This window comes from Caloenas nicobarica, chromosome 1 (genome assembly GCF_036013445.1).
Source record: "Caloenas nicobarica isolate bCalNic1 chromosome 1, bCalNic1.hap1, whole genome shotgun sequence".
NCBI lineage: Eukaryota > Metazoa > Chordata > Aves > Columbiformes > Columbidae > Caloenas > Caloenas nicobarica.
In genome coordinates this window covers 53,898,758-53,916,052 of record NC_088245.1, presented here as the reverse complement: position 1 = coordinate 53,916,052, position 17,295 = coordinate 53,898,758, and the positions used below count along the sequence as shown (strand labels likewise).

The window sequence follows — 17,295 nt, the reverse complement described above, 5'->3', positions numbered from 1 at the left end:
CCCAAAATCCATCTTCCCTTCTCTCTCTACGCATACTGCAGACTTTACCTAATCCTGGCTGTGCTTTCATCTGGCACCTGAAACTTCCTTATGCACTCAGAGATGCAATTCTGTGCAAAATACAGTGTTGCTGCTGTGTAAATAGCTACGTGTCCAGCTTCTGAACTGGACATGGAGAGGAGCCCAGTGCCCAGCCCAGGAAGTAAATGCCTGTTTCAGTTCTTTTCACCAGTTAGGGGCAATTTCTGCTCTTGGGGTTGTTTCTCTTGGCTTTTATTTCTTCAGCGACAGTCCAGTATGAAAATAAAAAATAATGTTCAGCAAGTAGGGTCCAGGGCAAGACTTCACCTTCCCACTGAGTTACAGGAGAAATTACTGCATTTGTTTCCTAGTGCTATTTCTTCTTCAGTGACCTCAATTCATGCAGTGGAGTTGAGGGAGTCTTTTCATTCAGAACAGCTTGATCATTAGGCAACTTGGGAGTGGGATGGGGAGGGCACAACTGTATCTCCCGATGTTTAGGAACCAAACCTAACTTTCATAATACTTTAATTACTAAGTTGTCGAATAACTTAAATGATGAGTGGCAGCATTCATTCACACATATATTTAAACTGAATGAGTTCTGCTCAGTTATGTCAAAAAAACCCAGAAGGGTCTATGTCAGTGACAGGTTTTATGTTATGGTTGATAAGTGGAGGGGGTAGATCTAATATGCAGACTTGAATTGGACATCTAAACTTGGAGGAAATCAGACTTACCCTTATGCTTAAACTACCTGTTGGCAGCATGTACCTCTTCAGGTTCAGCCTTTGGATCTCTCCTATTCACAAAGCCTTAATGCCTCACTCTGAGCTTTGATTTCCACACTTCTTAAACTTAGACTTTTGGATGTGTATGTCTGAATGAATCTAGACCACGTCTGTGTCATCAGCTGAACTTCTGCTTTCGTTCCAGATCACTTCTGGGAGGCTGGGGGAAAGGCTTCTATTAATAGTAGTGTTAAAGAAGCCTGGCACCTGGGAAAATTCGTTGTTGAGATTTCTGATAAATTTGGGGTTGGCTATTAATTAGTGCTTGAGGAAAGCCTGGAGAAGCTGTGGATGTGGAATTAAGCCTGGTTTTGAGAGACAGGCTGCTAAGGCTGCTCATCTGTTGTGGTATGTTACACAGAATTGTACTAGCAGGAGAAAAAAAAAAGCGCAGACTTTATTTTGTAACAACATTTGGCTTGTGTGTCCTATCAGTGAGTTTTCCTAAGGATTTATACCACAGTACACGTTTGTTTGGGGTTTTTTTTGCCACATACAGTGCACAGACCCTTTCTTGCTGTTTTAGCATTGGCATACATGTTGTTGCTTAGTCATATTTACAACAAACTAGTTATTATTAGGACATTTGCTTGAATTGTTTTGTGGTGACTGGGTACTAGGAATTGGAGATTAATGGTTGGGAATGGAAACAGTTTTATAGCTGTTGTCAGCTTCTTATTTATGGTGGTCTAAGATTAGTCACAGAATATGTAGCCAGCACTGAGTCACTGACAATGCATTTATTTCTGACATAAAGTGAAATCGAATTTGGCTCAGTGTCTCACTGCATAGTATTTGACCTTTACATTCTTAGCAAGATTATTTGCCTTTTTTTGAGGTAAATTTGTTCGTATCTGGGTACAATTAAACATGAATCACGAAGATTAAATTTATGAGAAGATTAGTAGTGTTTTGTGTCTAATCTAGCTCCACTGTCATGGTAAACCACTTCTGCTGGGCTGCAGTGTGTTATAAAAATTGTCAACTTTGTAGTGGTAATATTACTTTGTGTTTAAATGTATTATACAGGGTATGAAAGATAATATAGCAAGTGCACGTGCATACATGAATTAGGATTTTATGACTGAATAGCTATCCTTAGGTTATTTTCAAGAAAATGCACATATTAAAACGAAATTTCATTAAGGTTGAGTGAGCTTTTAGAAGGGAGAAAGAGCCATATAATGGTAGGAAACTTCTCCAAAAGGCACACTAAAGCTGTGAAGATTCAGTTAACTCACAAGTCTGGGACCTGCGTAATATTCAGTTAAGAATAAAAATAAAATTATTGAGAAGCCATTTGGGTGGTTCAAAGCATGAATAATCAAAAGAAAACTGCTGCTGCTTTCATTTTTTTTAAGCTAGATTTTTCTCCACAGGCTTTTTATTCTTCTCTGAAAATATTAGTCGTATTGATTATAGTGTTAAGACACACAGAGTATTTTTTCCCTCCTTGTTGCTGGTCCTACTTAATATAATAGCTGAACGCAGAATCTTGGAACGGGTTGAGGCCCCTATTGTATTGCGGTGTCAGTCCTTACCATTTGCATTCTACTAAACAGAGATTCATTCATAACTTCCATTTAAAAGAAATATGGCTAGGAGTTTGTAGAGGAAACATTTTTTCATTTAATCTGTGCTTAATTTTGCTGGCCAATACTAACTTGTAGCTCTACACAGAGGTATGCATTGTACATGAAGGAGAGTAGTGCCCAAAAGGATTGGTAATGGGAAAGTTTCTTAGACCTCTTGGTTTGGAGGTGGCAAATTAACATAATCTGCTGTTACTTGTGCACAAAATATCTTTACTCTCTGCAAAGGTGAACCTTTAAAGATTGTGTTTGTACCTCCAGGATGGAGGTGCCCATTGGAAAATGTGGGCCTTTTTTTTCATCCAGGCCTATGAGGAGCACAAAACAGTGTGGCCTTAAAACCTTCATGTCCATGGAAATTCCTTCAACATGAATCCTTATCATGGGACATGACAGCTCAGGGCAGCTCTGAGTTAGAGTTATTATACATTAATTTCCTCATTAACTTGTGAAGAGAACTACCAATGAGCATGATGGAAGATGTATTTAAGTCCATACCCTAAAGTGGTCCTTAGGGCCCCAAGCATGATGTGCAGTGCAGTGTGCTGGCCTGGTTATCTAGAGGAATAATCAACCTACTGCAGAGCCACATCATTGGAAATGGTGTCCCCTGTCACTACTACACATAAGAACAGTGTGTTTCACATGTTCAGTCAATGCTCCAAGTTCATATTTCCAAACCTTACTGAAGAAAAAGCATCCAAAAATTGCAGAGTGAATCATGACTAAGAATTTTTGAAATGCTTCCTTCCAAGATGACTAAAGTGGATTTTTTTTTTACATTTCTATTTTCTTAACGTAATGTGGATTTTTTTTTAGATTTTCTGATTAGTTGGTATGTTCAAATGTCAGTTAATGTATTTGATGTTTATCGCAAATCTTCACTAGACAAATGCAATTATTACTTTACTGCCAATGAAATTACATTGATGTTATTTTTATAAGCAGGTAGATAAAAATAGAAGAATCATATAGTGTAGGATGAAAAAAATATTTTTTGAGGACTAGGTCAACTCTAGATAAATGTGTAAGAAATGGTGGTGACATATGCACAAAGCTGACATTGAAAACATGTACAGGTCAAATAAATTGTTTGCTGAAAAGAAGATGATGGTGCTGTTTTCAGAAAGCTAAGCATCCTTATTAAATTTCAGACTGAAATAATAACAGCTTTCCACTAGTTTTCTAAGCTTATCTTCAAGGTGTGCATTTCTCCTCAGATTTGTAGGATTTGATTTTTCAGTGCTTAGATCCCATAGTCAGAGATTGAATTTTCTAATGTGCTGAAGACCGAGAGACACAGTCCAAGGAGATTTTTTTAAAACATATTCTCAACTGTGCAATTTCCTTTAAAGCATGTCTGATAGTATCAGTCCCAAGTCATGGGAAAAAATAGTCTACAGCTTTTTACATTTTTATGTTAGTAAAATAATTTGGAACCTATTTGTGATGTCCTTGTTCATACTGAGCAGGATTTTATATCATGATGAGTCCCCTTGAAATTAGCAGTCTATACCAGAGTACTATTTAGTATGATCAGGGATATGAGCTTAACCCAGAGAACTCCTTTGGGTAACTAAGCTTTCAAAAATAATCAAAGATAATCAATATAGTATATTAATTTTCTTTTCAGATATCTCCATTTTCTGAAGACTCTTTCGTCGTGTGCCCACTGCTATCTGTTCTACTTTGTTCTTAATTTTCCTCCTATTGATGTTCTTAATACCACCCAACTGACTTCTAGGCTGCCGCTGTTCTTTTAATCCAAACTCCAGCTACAAGCAGCTGTTCTGTAGGCAGACTTATTTTATTAACTTCGTTAGGAACTATGCCATATCATATTACCGTCTTCTGTTCCCGGCCCGCGCAGCTGTAGTCATTGCTTTCCACAGAAGTCTTTACAGAAAGCCGTAACTTCTCTCTTTTCTCAGTAGATTTTTTTTGTGTTTGTCCTTTGCTGCCCTTAGGTTGTCTTTGCATTGTGAGTAAGATTTTTCTGCCGAGTATTTCTGTTGATTTAAACCAGTTCCACTGGCTCAGTTCAAGTTGATCTGAGCCTTTGCACAGTCCTGGTACTTTTTCTACCAGGAATTCCCTTTCATTTAAGTTCTCAAATAAATACTTAATCTCAGAGCAGTCCACCAGCTTTGGAAGGCTTGATTAGCTTTGCAACCAGATGAGCGCAAGGAACCGGGGCCAAGATCTGTGAAAGTAACTTCTATTTAGGTGCTTAGTTTCCTGTCAACTTCAGCATGAGTTCAGGCACATAAATAGGTTTTAGGAGCTTGAAATCCCATGTGGTTCTGGCTTCAGGCACTTTTTGTTGGAGTTTGGCCATCATGTGAACAATGGTGGATGAACCTGAAAATACCTCATTCCTCCTCCAGTCCAGAAACTGAATTCACTGGCATTTCATGGCCAGCCTCTCTGCCAGCTCCCTGGCTGGCTTTCAGAAACTGAATTAAAAGCTATTAAATGGAAAACGATAGAGTACATTGTACCAAAAATTCCACACTTTGAAAAACTCCTTACTCCCAGAGCTAGCTGAGTTGTAGCAAATGCAATAAATTTCAACAGGGAATGGCTGTCGGATATATGATGATGAGATGTAATGGGTCCTACTCATGATTCCTGGGAAATTAAAATATTGGATTAACAGTAGAATGCCAACTAGCTAATCGGAGCACAGTCCTAGACAATTAGTGTCTCGCACCACCACAAACACAGCCTTTTTCTTGCCTCTTCTTTAAGTGCACCTTCCTGGAAACCAGGAAGAATAACAAAGTTCTTGTTAGGGACATATCAAAGCAGCAGTGTATAAGGGCAGACACATAAGTCTTTGTTACAGTTCCAGTTTAATCTGAAAGAATAATTGATAAAGATGCAGTTTTTGCCTTTAATTGTTTTTAGTATGAACAGTGATCACTTCATCATAGTTGAGTCATGTTTAGAAAATTTAAACAAGCTGCGTGATTACTCTAGGAAGCATGGAATGGTTTGTTCAAATAAGTACCATCTGTGGACGGAAAAAGTTGGGGGAATTTTAGTCATTCTTGAGGAATGGAAATCTGATTCTCCATGCTAGAGTAATTGTAATCTCCTTTGTATCTGTAATCCAATAGTGTAGTTGTCTTGAAATTGTCTCATTGAACACTGTCATCAAATGCACTGTGCCACTGGGTGTCACTGCTCCTCACGGTGGCCCTCGGAGCAAAGCTCTTTGATTTGCTCCACATTCAGATCACATCTTTTCACTTGTTCTAATGAGATTACATTTATATTTGATTTGTCTGTGTAAGCAATGAGATGAAATGGACTTTTAAACTGGCTAATGTTTAAGGCTCTGATTCCATTTTCAAGGTCTTTCTAGGCACTGGTGGAGAAAGTTTTCCTGTGTCTTCTGCCGATTGACTCTTTCTTTCATGGGTTAGAAATATGTTGTTTATATGGGTCTTAGTAAACTGGAAAAATGATGACATAAAATAGCAATAAAAGCTTTTGTATGAAAGGAGAAGTACTTGTCTAATCTGTCATTATAATACCTGTGAGTTTATCTTTCAAAATGGTGGTTGTCATGTAGTGTTACTCATCAGGATAATCACAGATACTATCTTCAGCCTTGTGAGGGTAATGTGGATGGGTTGCCTCTGCAGCCAGTGGGAAAAAGGACAGATGGAAGGAGAAACATCATTTTTCTGCCCTCGATTCTTTCCCTTGCTCTCTGGGAGTTAGTCTCTTTCCACCAAACACAAGGAGAGCTTGTGGAGGCTGGCTTTATTAGACTTTTTTTGGTCTTTGTGAGAGTGCACAAATCACAGCCACTGTTACTTTTCCTGAATATAATTTCTAGTTCTGTGAAACCGCCAAGTGTCTTTTCCATCTTTACTGCAACATTGCAGTCTCTCAGGTGTTTTTACTGGCTTCATCTCTATTGAAACTGGGGCAACAGGGCACTCTCCTTGAGAAGGGAAGCCCACCATGCTGGCTAGAACATGGGCAGTGCTCTTTCTGCCTGTGACTGGACTCTTCAGCCTGCCTTGATTTAGATACAGAGACTGTAGTTGTGCCAGCCATGGCTCTACCAGATGCACGTTTCAGCAAGTGAAGGTATATTTTTCCACCTTCCTCCTGGCACCCAGCAAGTAGCCAGTTACTATCTACTTTATTCCAAGCCTCTGTTTCGGTATTTGATCCAGTCTTTCATTTAAATTGGAGTATAGTCCAATAATCATTTTCACCAGGTGAAAGTTAGTAATGATAGACTAAGAGGCATTAAAGCCAGTTGTTTCCATCTCCATGTTGCATACTTCCACAGTTTTATTCCAAACCTGCCAATGTTGGCTGTTCCTATTGCAACAAGAGTTCCTGGAGTCGCATGCCTGGGAAGGTGAGGTCACATTGTTTATCAAAAAAAGAGCAATCCCCTCTGATTGAGAAGGAGGAGAATGATATTTTCTTAAATTCTTTTAATTTTGATCTGTTCGCATGTCTTTGGAATTGCTGACTCTTATGTTTTTAATTCCTGGAATATATAGCAGTGGGTCTTAAAAACACTTTAATTCAAATTCAGAGTGAGACTGGCTGGTAGCTTTTATTTCACTCAAATAAATTTATCCATCTTATGCCACATTTTATCATCATCATTATCATAATTGAGCGTGTAAGATTAATATTCTTTGCAGTATCTTAACAGATGATAATAGCTTGTATTACAGTGTTTATTTTTCTGAAAGTGGACAAACTGAGTATTACATCTCTAAAACTGTGATCAAGAAAAAAGGGTACTGCCTGGTTTGCTTTTAGTTACTATTTCCTGTGTTTCTCTCCACGCTAAGAACAGCAGAGCAAAACAACTTTAAATGTGATAGTATGGAGTATGATGATGGAAGTTGTCTCTAGTGAAGGTTTTTTTTTCTTAGCTTGCTCTGCTTCTGTGTCTGCTTAGTCTGTAGCAGGGTGGGAGAATGTGGGGCTATTGCATGCTGAGATGTGTATGGGTGTGTGAGGGCTGAGCAGAAGGATGGGGGAAGAGCCCACGGTTCCTGTAGCTGACCCCTCTCCTGCAGGTTCCACCTGCTTTGGGCTCATTTGAAGTGATTTGAGTTTCCTAATCTTTTCATCGTCACAGCTTGGTTTGACTCAGAATTTACATTTCTTGTTAAATATTCATGTTTAGTGGAGAGGCTTCAGCTTGTTATATTATGATTCTTTTTGTAAACGATTTGTTGCAGATGAAAGCAGAGATGAAATATTCTCACAAGGCTGAAGAAAAATGGAGGGTTTTCTCTTTCTTGCCTAGTAACGTTGGTCTGGGATTCTTTTATTCTTTATGTAAGCCTTGGGGCTTCTTCAGTTTCAGTTTGAGGATGTATCGTATGTTTTTCTTTTACCAGCAATACTCCTTCCCCCAAAGACTCTAAAGCACTCTTTAAAGCTGAGTGCACAGAATGATTTCTGAGCTGATTTCTCTGCACAGTTTTTGCCACAGAGAGTATTAGTATTATCTTACAGAGTCTTAGAGATAATATTAGCTTACTGTATGACTATGTGATATAGCAAAAAACCATATGTTGCATCCAGCCTGCGAGAGCTAGGTTGGCTGAATAGAGATACGGATGAATGTATGTGCATGTGTGTATGTATATGTGCAGACATCCATGCACTACTGTCTCCATGCACATGAATATAACCTGTGTATACATGTACATATATATGAATACATGGAAGCAAAGTTTGTTGGAAGTTTCTTTTTTCTTTCTTTTTTTTTTTTTCCTTTGTATTGCCGTATTATTTAGCTCTTTCAGTTGGCATTCTTTGACTTTATTGTTTATTGAACATCTTGTAAAGTACTTCTATAAAGACAGACAAACGTATGTATTGATACTTTCCATTCAGGAGGTGAAACAGGACACTTATGAAACCTCGAGGTGTTGCTTGAGGATTTCATATGTTGCCAAGAGAGAGGGAGACAAATGGGTGTTTCTAAGGGAGAGGTGAGAAATCCCAGTTAGCAACAGCAGTAAAAGATGCAATGGTAAGGCCAAAAATAACTTCGCTTGATATTCCCTCCCCCAGTTGAGACAGAGCCCCAAATGTAGCAACAGCAATGTTACACCTCTCAAAGCTGTTCCTGCATGCCACACCTAGAAGTATTTTTCTTTATTTCAAGAGCTATAGTAAATATATGCCACCCATATATGTACAGTGTTATTTACACCAAAGGAATTATTCCTTATTAACCATATGAAATTGAATCTTGGTCTTTAGACTTGTTTATTAAAATACTTTTTCAACACTGGATAAAGGGGTTATAGTTGCAATCACTTTTCATTCAAATGAAGATATCTTACAAGTGTTTTAATTTGTAGTTCCTAGTGCTCCCAGGGATATAGTTTTTTCCAATGTGCAATCAACAAGTGTGACCTTGAATTGGAGATCGCCGAAATCTATCCTTGGCTACTTTCAAAACTACAAGATTACCACACAGCTACAGTCCATCCACTGCAGTGACTGGGAAACTAAGGATTGTATTGAATCTGAAATGCATCAATATTTGTATGAAAATGTGGTGGATGACGGGATAGAAGAGACTGTGTATGGACTGAAAAAATACAGATGGTACAGATTTGCAGTTGCTGCCAGTACGAATGTTGGTTATGGCAGTTCTTCACCTTGGATTTCGACGCAAACGCTTCCTGGCTGTAAGTAAGGATGTTTACCAAGTTTCATAATGCTATAACAATGTGATGGTAACCTAAATAAGCAAGAACACTTTGTAGAAGTTACTTCTTCACAGATCTACAATATTGGTGATGTTATTGAGTTTTTATTGCAACTCTTCCCATATGAAATATCATGGTATAAATCATGCTGTAGATTTGCATACTTGACATTACTTCAGATTTTAATGCCTTTTGGATGGTCTGCTATATTTACTGCTTACCCAACAGCAATTTCATTCCTCAGCTCTACTCCACATCTAGAATTGCTAAATCTGAATTTTGGCTACCTTGGATGGATACACGATTTCCAATCCATCTTCACATGTGGGGTGTGTCAATGAAAAGTAGTCCTTTTTTTAATTCTTTGACTAAAGGTCTGTTCTCTAATGTCATAACACTTTCCTGAAATACTACTGTATGTTCCTGGCAATAGAATTTAAGTAATAGTTTCAGAGGAATTCACATTTCTTTCCAAAACCATATATACCTAAAGAATATATTACAAATCAGAGTAGCCATGTAACACCAACAGGACTGTCATGACACATATTAGGACTGTCATGCCTCAGCTAAGGATTTTGGTTTCCAAGTAAGAGAGGAGTTAGTTGTCACAGATAAGTCATCACTAGATATTTGAGAGAAGGGGACATGAAACATAAATTATTTAGGAAGTTGTCATGTTGACATATGACCTTCCCTTCAAGTCCACAGCCAGCCTAGGTCAGAGCACATCTGAGATCCAGCGTCTGGCTTTTGTAGAACAACTGAGAACTGCCATAAGTGGCCCAACTAAATCACAGCTTCTTCACTCATTTCCCCTTCCAAACTAATCATAATAGAGACAGCAAGGACTTAAACAGCTGTGTACTGAGGACTGTTCAATGGTCCACATGCTTATTTTGTTCCATTCATGTTTTTACAACCACATGATGTGAATCCAGGTGGCTTTTATATAATGCTCCTCATAATATCTGTGTACACTCTGTACAGTAATACAGCCATCTATACTTAAATACCTCACAATTCTTCTATTAGGTAAGGAAACATCATCTTCATTTGCAGATGAGAAATTGCAATAGAGATATTTTAAACCCCAAATGTCAAACATGTTTGGACACTGTGATAGTGAACATTGCAACAGCCCATTTTTCACATAAAGCACAGAAGCAGTCCTTTGGACTGAGACGTGCTGGAATCAGCTGCAGGGTCATTCTCATGTGCATTTACTTTCTTTGTCCAGTAGTTCTTATGGGGATGCTATGCCTGGTAAATTCATGTAATATTTTAAATGAAAGTGATAAAAAAAAATCAAAAAACCATGTAATCCCAGATGGAGCAGAAGATAGCTAACAGAATTCGTGCAACTCTTGAGCCAGCAGCTCTGGGGAAATTTTTTGCTATTAGATGGATAGATCTCAGGTGCTGACTTATGCAAATATTGATACTTATCTTCAGAAAATCATTGCCGAATTTAGGAAAGTTAGGGATTTAAACTGGACAGAAAGATAATTAAAACATATATAATCGCATAAAGATAGGATCCTCTTCACGATTTCCTCGCTGGATAGCGATAATCTATTTTAAGAGAGAACTTGTTTCCTACCAGTCCCACTGAGGAGATGGTAGTTAAAATATAAAAATCTCATTAGACTACACAAATGCTTTCCCTGCCAATACAGTGTCATTCTCAGCAGCAGGTCCTCTGCGTGCTCTTTTAGCTAGTTTAACAAATGGTGGTAGGGTAGAAGTTAAAAAAGTTCTACCAGTTCTTCCATCCCAAGTGTCTGGGGCTGCTGCCCTGTGCCTGTGCTGAGCAAAGTGGGCAGCACCGAATTTCCCCTGAGCTAAAATCAGTGACACGTCAAGAGATGAGCTGACTATAAAACACAATGCCATGGGGTCAAGGAAGCATGGGCATTGTCCCAGATGTCATGGCCAGGTGCTGGTCTCTTTCCTGGGGTAATGGCAATCAGCTGAGGAGGAAAAGTAGAAGAACATGATGTGTCACAGCTGGGTGGCCACCTGGCATCTCCAGCCTGCTTCAGCAGCACTGGGAGCCTCCCTGAGCAGCGGTGGATCTTTGTAAGGGCAGGTCTCTCGCTACCTGACCTCATACTTTCCAAAGACTAGTCTTTAGAAGTATTATTAAACAGATTAAAAAACCTTACTTCCCTCCCTCCTCCTTTTTTTTCTTTTTTTTTTTTTTCCCCCAAAGTGTCCTGCCTGTAGCAGGGAAGAGAAATTCAGGATGCACAGAACAGACCCAGCACTCTGGGCAGCCATGCGGAGTGTATCTATCCAGAGAACAGGTGTCGATCTCCCTCTCCACGTATTCTCTCCCTCGTGGACAGGGCCAAGCATCCTCTGGATTAGCCTGCTGGTCCACAGCCAATATACATGGTCTGTTAGGGCTTAAGGGTGCTTAGCTGCTATGTAAAATAGGCTGAGTACTTAGCCCATAAAATCAATAGGAGTTGTGTTTGCAGATTTCAGGGCAGGAGTCAGCCACTGTTGCTGATTTTCAAGAAGTGCCTCTGTAAGACATTACTTCTGCCAAAGGGAAAGGTATCTTCGTTGTGAAATAATAGTAAAATTATTTTTCTTCAGAAATACTTGGGTTCTTAGAAAATTTTGGGGTTCTTGACCCTAAAGAACATGCTATATTTACTATATTCAGGAAGTGACTGCATTTAAACTGAAAACTGTTAGACTCAGTTCCTGGAATACAAAGAGATGAAACTTCAACAAAAGCAAAAATTACATAACAGAAACCCTAAATATGCTCTGCATTTAAAAGTGCTGAGTATTTTACTGTTGTGGTAAAGCAGATATGCCTAACAGTTCTGAATAACTAGTTACTCAGGTGAGAATCTTAGCTATTTCAGTGGTTCATTATGAAGGTAAATTCAAGGCTACAGGAATTCTTTTTAAGATTCTTCAACTCATTTGTAAGTTTCAAACAAAAAATAATGGTTATGCTCTGTAATGAAAGTGGTTATAGGGTTAGTCTGTGGAAAATGTTACAGGTTGTTCAGTACAGTCCAGTTCTCACATCACACGGATAAACTATTCAGGCTTCTGTCTTGCAGATTATTCTCACAGGAATCGTCCTACTGCCTCATAAAGTAGTTTGATGGCACTGTTATTGCTTAGCTGATGGATTACCCAAGAGCCAAACCTACTCTGTGAGATGAAATATTCTCAACATAACCTGGATTTACATAGTTACCAGTACAGAAGATCACAGAGCTGTATCTCAGTAAGGGAAAGGGCAAGAAATATTTTCCATAGCTGGGGAAACTTTATTCCCTCACACCTGCACTTACTCAGAGCTTCACATTTACATATATAAGGAGAATAAGATTAGCTAAACTTGTGCTAAGAGAAAAATAATTTTGGAGGGTCAATGTTAGGTGGAAAATGAATGGCAGTGAGATCGCTGACCTCGTTTTGGATCTCGTATGGTTACACACTGCAATGCTTTTTGGTAAACTGCCAAGGCTCCTAGTGCCAGGATATACAGAGGTACAAAGGAAAATCCCAGATGTTCGAATGTCCCAGGAAGGCTAGGACATAGATGCATGGGGCAGAGGGTTATGCTTCTCTTTTCAGCACCTTCTTTCCCAACCCATGCCGATACCCTGTTGCTTGGTATACTTCAAGAAATGTTTCTATATGGTGAAAAGCAATGAGATTGCATCTCTTGGTTTATGCCCTTTCTTCTGGCAGATTTTGCCTGAGGGAACTTGGGTTTCTTTGTTCCTTTCATTCTCTTAGAACAAAACATTGGAAAGTAAATATGGCCTAATATAAGATAGGAATGTTTAAATATAGGCAAAAGTAACCTAGGTGATTATGAAATTAAATAACTGAACCTCACACTTAGGGTTTTTTGGGAAAAATTAAAAAGAGCTCGTCTTAACCAAACTGGCAAGCATGAATTTCTGTTAGAAGACTAGAGTATTCAGTCTTATTTTTAAGGATTATGCCAAATGATGGGCTATCCAGACTTATCTTCAAGCTAACACACTTAACTGCTGCCTTAGCATCAGGACACAGATGGATGGGAAAGATGACCCTGACCTCCATAAGACCCACATTCCTGTGCAAGGATAGAAGCATGATAATCAGGAAATGATGGTTATTAGTTACAGAAAATGCATTATTGTGAAAACCAGGAGAAAAGTGCTTGTGAGAGGAAGTGATTGGATTATGGGGGAACGAGAGAATAAGACTAGGTCATTTCTACTGAGTAAATTGCTGTGATTTATAAGGGAAAGGGTATAGTGATATCATGGCTTTGTATTGTCTAGATTCATTTCACAAACAAACCTAAATCAGAATATGGCAGTTACCCTCTGAAGCAAACACGGTTTTTAAAAAGATGGTTTTTCTAAGACATGAGACATGTTAGACACATTTCATTTTCTAGTTTTCTTTCTAATCATAGAGGTTATTTCAGAAAAAATTCCTAAATTTCAGTATCATTCAGTTAATGTCTGATATCGTAATTTTCATGATGAAACTAAACCAGATATTAACGCTTAGATGTATTTTAGGTGTTTTAAATACAGCATACTCAATTAGATTTTTTCTGAAAATATCTAAAAATGTATCAAATATAAACTGCATATGGAAGTTATGCATATAGATTCTTCAGGTTGGATAATTTGTGGAATAGATTATGCTTTGAAATTATTTCACACCATCATTGTCTAATGCATAAACCTGAATTAGCTTCTGAAAAAAGAAATATTGAGAGATTCACTGCTCTATCAATGCTATAAAAAAGTAATGGAAAATTGTCTTTGGAAACTTGGTTGGTTTGGAAACTAAGGCTGGAGAAGCTATATATATCATTTTATACTGTTTTTCAGAAATTTCAGCTGGTGATAAAGGTAATACCACTGCTATAGTTACCGAAAGCACTGTTCACACTAAAAGACACTGTTTGAGCAACAAGTCTGACATGCATTATCTGCAAAATAAGCTTAATTTGTGCTAATTCTAGTTTTTGAGGAACACGTTTGCCCTTGTATTTTGTTCTATCTATTCTAGCACCCCACTTGACAGCCAGTCCTCTCTGAGCAGTCTCCTCCATCATCACCCCCATGCACTTTTGTAGTTCTTTCAGTTATGCTCTTCATTCAGTTGTTCCATGCTATTCAGTATTTTGGCGGACTGCTTCCAATGGTTGAATTTGATTCTGACTACAAAGTCTAGTATATTCCTGCTGATCCCAGCACAGAGGTATACCTCTTATGTCCAACACTTTAAACTCTTCATAGCATCGCATCAGCTCCCAAATCTTCCTGGTTTATTCTGAAACCATGATGCAAAATTTTATGATTTCTCCTCATTAATCTTTCACACATAATTTCAATAGCTACATGCCTCCTTCCGCACTATTTTTCCTTTTCCTAAACTGTTTTCTACATGAAGAACTAAGTAGCCTTACATACACTCCAATTTTCCTCATTAAGCCCTCTTACCTAATGATTAATGGTGAAAAAAATGCATACTCATGCATTAATCATGTTTGAGAGAAGAGACTGCATCTTCTGATTAGGATAGATACAATCACTTCTATTGTGTTTTATAACAGACTTTTAACTGGTATGTGTTAATCGTAGCAGAATTTTTTTTGTGGTAGCTTAAAAAAAAAAAGGCATCGTGAAGCCAGCTTCTGGAAAAATGTACAAATCTGTTGTTGCTTCTATAACAGGCTGTTTGTACCATAGCTGTCTTGTTTTGTGCTGGACAAAAAAAAAATGTTATTCATGAATAAGAAATAACTAGGTTAATTCACATATCACCTTCACAAAAGGAAATTTTAGGAAAATACCATTTCTTAATGTGCACATTCTTGCCTGCTTACAATTCCTGTCACTTTCGTGTGTGTGTGTCTTCCAGAGTTTCTCAACATATTAAGAGTAAGTTGAATTAAACTATAAAATATTGTTCTGTATAAAATTCTTTGTATTATACTAGCACCTTCCAACATTGCTGGAAATTTTTTCCAGCATGCAGAAGACCTTGTGTTTTCACAATTTCTTCTTCCTTGAATGAGGGGGTTTTTTACATAAATGAATACCTTATGCTCGCCTATTTGTCTAAATAGTTGTATATAGATATATTGCTTATGCCATGTAAAATACATACAAAACAACTTGTAATTAAAAAACCTTATGATTTCAATTTAAGATGAAGTTGTAGGCAGTTCATACTCTAGAAAAGTTGTAGTAATTGCAATGAAATATGTGTTTCTAAATCCCACTGCATACTTTATATAGGATAAAGGAAAAATGTTGTAATTATTTAAGCAGCGTATAATGGTAAATGTGTGAAAAAGGTGTGGGGGGGTTCAATTTGAAAAATATCTCTACTGGTCAGTAAAATTACTGGATTATTTGTTGTGAACTTCTCTGGCTATGATTTACATACATATTTTTTTCTACAGCTCCAGATGGTCCTCCAGAAAATGTGACTGTTTTAGCTACATCTCCTCACAGTATTAATATCAGCTGGAGTGAACCTCTCATCATTACTGGACCAACATGCTACCTCATAGACATTACCTCAGTAAGGCAATTCTGGTTTATTGTTGGTAGTAATACAAAAGTTTGGTGATATAAATACCACAGCACATGTTCTTATAGAAATTAAAAGACAGACACAAACTGGATTGAAAAACAATATGACTGTGTCTATTTCCACATAAACTCCACATAAGAATTAATTGCAGATTTATAAATTTCTTAATTGGAGATAAATTAATTACTTGGTATTAAAAAAATGTGTGCTAATAAGAGGTCTCAAAGAAAAAAGTATACATATAAATGTATACAGGAAAACAGTAGCTGAGCTTTGCAGAGGTGAACGTAGCTCCTTCTAACAATAATGATGCTGTTTACCAGTAAAAATAATAATGACTTTTTTTTTTTCTTCAAAGAAAAGTTCACTGTCAAGATTTTACAAACCAGGTTAGAAGGCCTGGCAAAAGGACGTGAGTTGTACAAAGTTACAGGGCGCATCAGAGGCCAAACTTTAAAGTCAAACTAGATTTCCCACTTTCCACTCGGTGCTCTGTCCATCAGATTGGCTGTATTTTGTTATCACAGCAATAATATTTCTTTCTCCTTGATCTTTATAAGTAAAAAAAGGCTGACATGAGTGAAAAGCTCTAGTAGCCTTTCTCTTTTCATCTTCTACTACCCTTATAATGCTCCTTAAAACAACCTTTAATAAACCTCATTTCCTGCCCTCTGGCAAGACATGAAACTTTCTATGTTCGTGCACATGAGAAGTTTTAAGTACGATATAAATTCTCTCTTCTTCCAGAAACTGTACAGACAGGGCTACCAGTGAAAATGGGAAGCAATTTACAAGACTATACCCAGGGAAACTTGCTGTTTGCAGCTTTAAAAGCCTGAATCAATCTGTTAGATAATTCAAAAATAAAAAATTAAGACTACTTCAAACTATTTAAAGGCTTTAAATAGAAAGTTATTTCAATTTTCTGAGCATCAAGTAAGACTATTATGTGTATATTTTCAATGTTTCTGAATCAGTTGTAAGAATTACAGATATGCTGAAATATTAATGCTGAGATTTCTGTGCAACCAAAATTTCTAAGATCAATAAAAAATGACAAATATTTGTAAGCTCCTCAGTAAAGTTACAAGAGAGTAATGTGTAGTCCTACTATTTTCTTGTCCTCTAACTTCATTGTACAATATGAAGAGTGCAATCTGTTCAGTTCTGAATACAACACAGAATTACTATGACAGGTTGAAGGATATACTATAACAGGGAATACTAACAGGGAAGGAGTGGCTCCTTGGCCTGTTGGGTAGGTTACTGGAAACTACGTAACAATTTTTATTTCTCCTTTACTGAAGTTAGAGAAGACGTTTGCCTCATGAAAAATTCTTGTCACTTTTGACTAAACAGCACTATAGTGCATCAACAGAAAAAATCATTTTAATGCTTTTGATAAAACTTCCAAATTCAATTTTCAAAGCTTGATAGTTTTTGTGTGTGTAATATTTAATCAATTTGTATTTAAACAATTTCTCCTCTGTCTGATAATCCCTAAAGTATAAACAGGGTGTCATCTGATTCTACACTATGAAAATGTCATAAATTACCAGTATAAGTTATAGTAAA

The 17,295-nt window shown here is 37.5% G+C and overlaps 1 protein-coding gene across 1 annotated transcript in view; it reads left to right on the top strand.

Annotated features, from left to right (window-relative positions):
• The window catches only part of PTPRQ (protein tyrosine phosphatase receptor type Q), a 105,876-nt gene that overhangs the window by 49,551 nt on the left and 39,030 nt on the right, over positions 1-17,295 (top strand). Inside the window, exons 26-27 of the mRNA XM_065631747.1 lie at positions 8,773-9,105; positions 15,587-15,708. Coding sequence (XP_065487819.1) covers positions 8,773-9,105; positions 15,587-15,708 — 455 coding nt within the window. The remainder of the gene's footprint in view (positions 1-8,772; positions 9,106-15,586; positions 15,709-17,295) is intronic.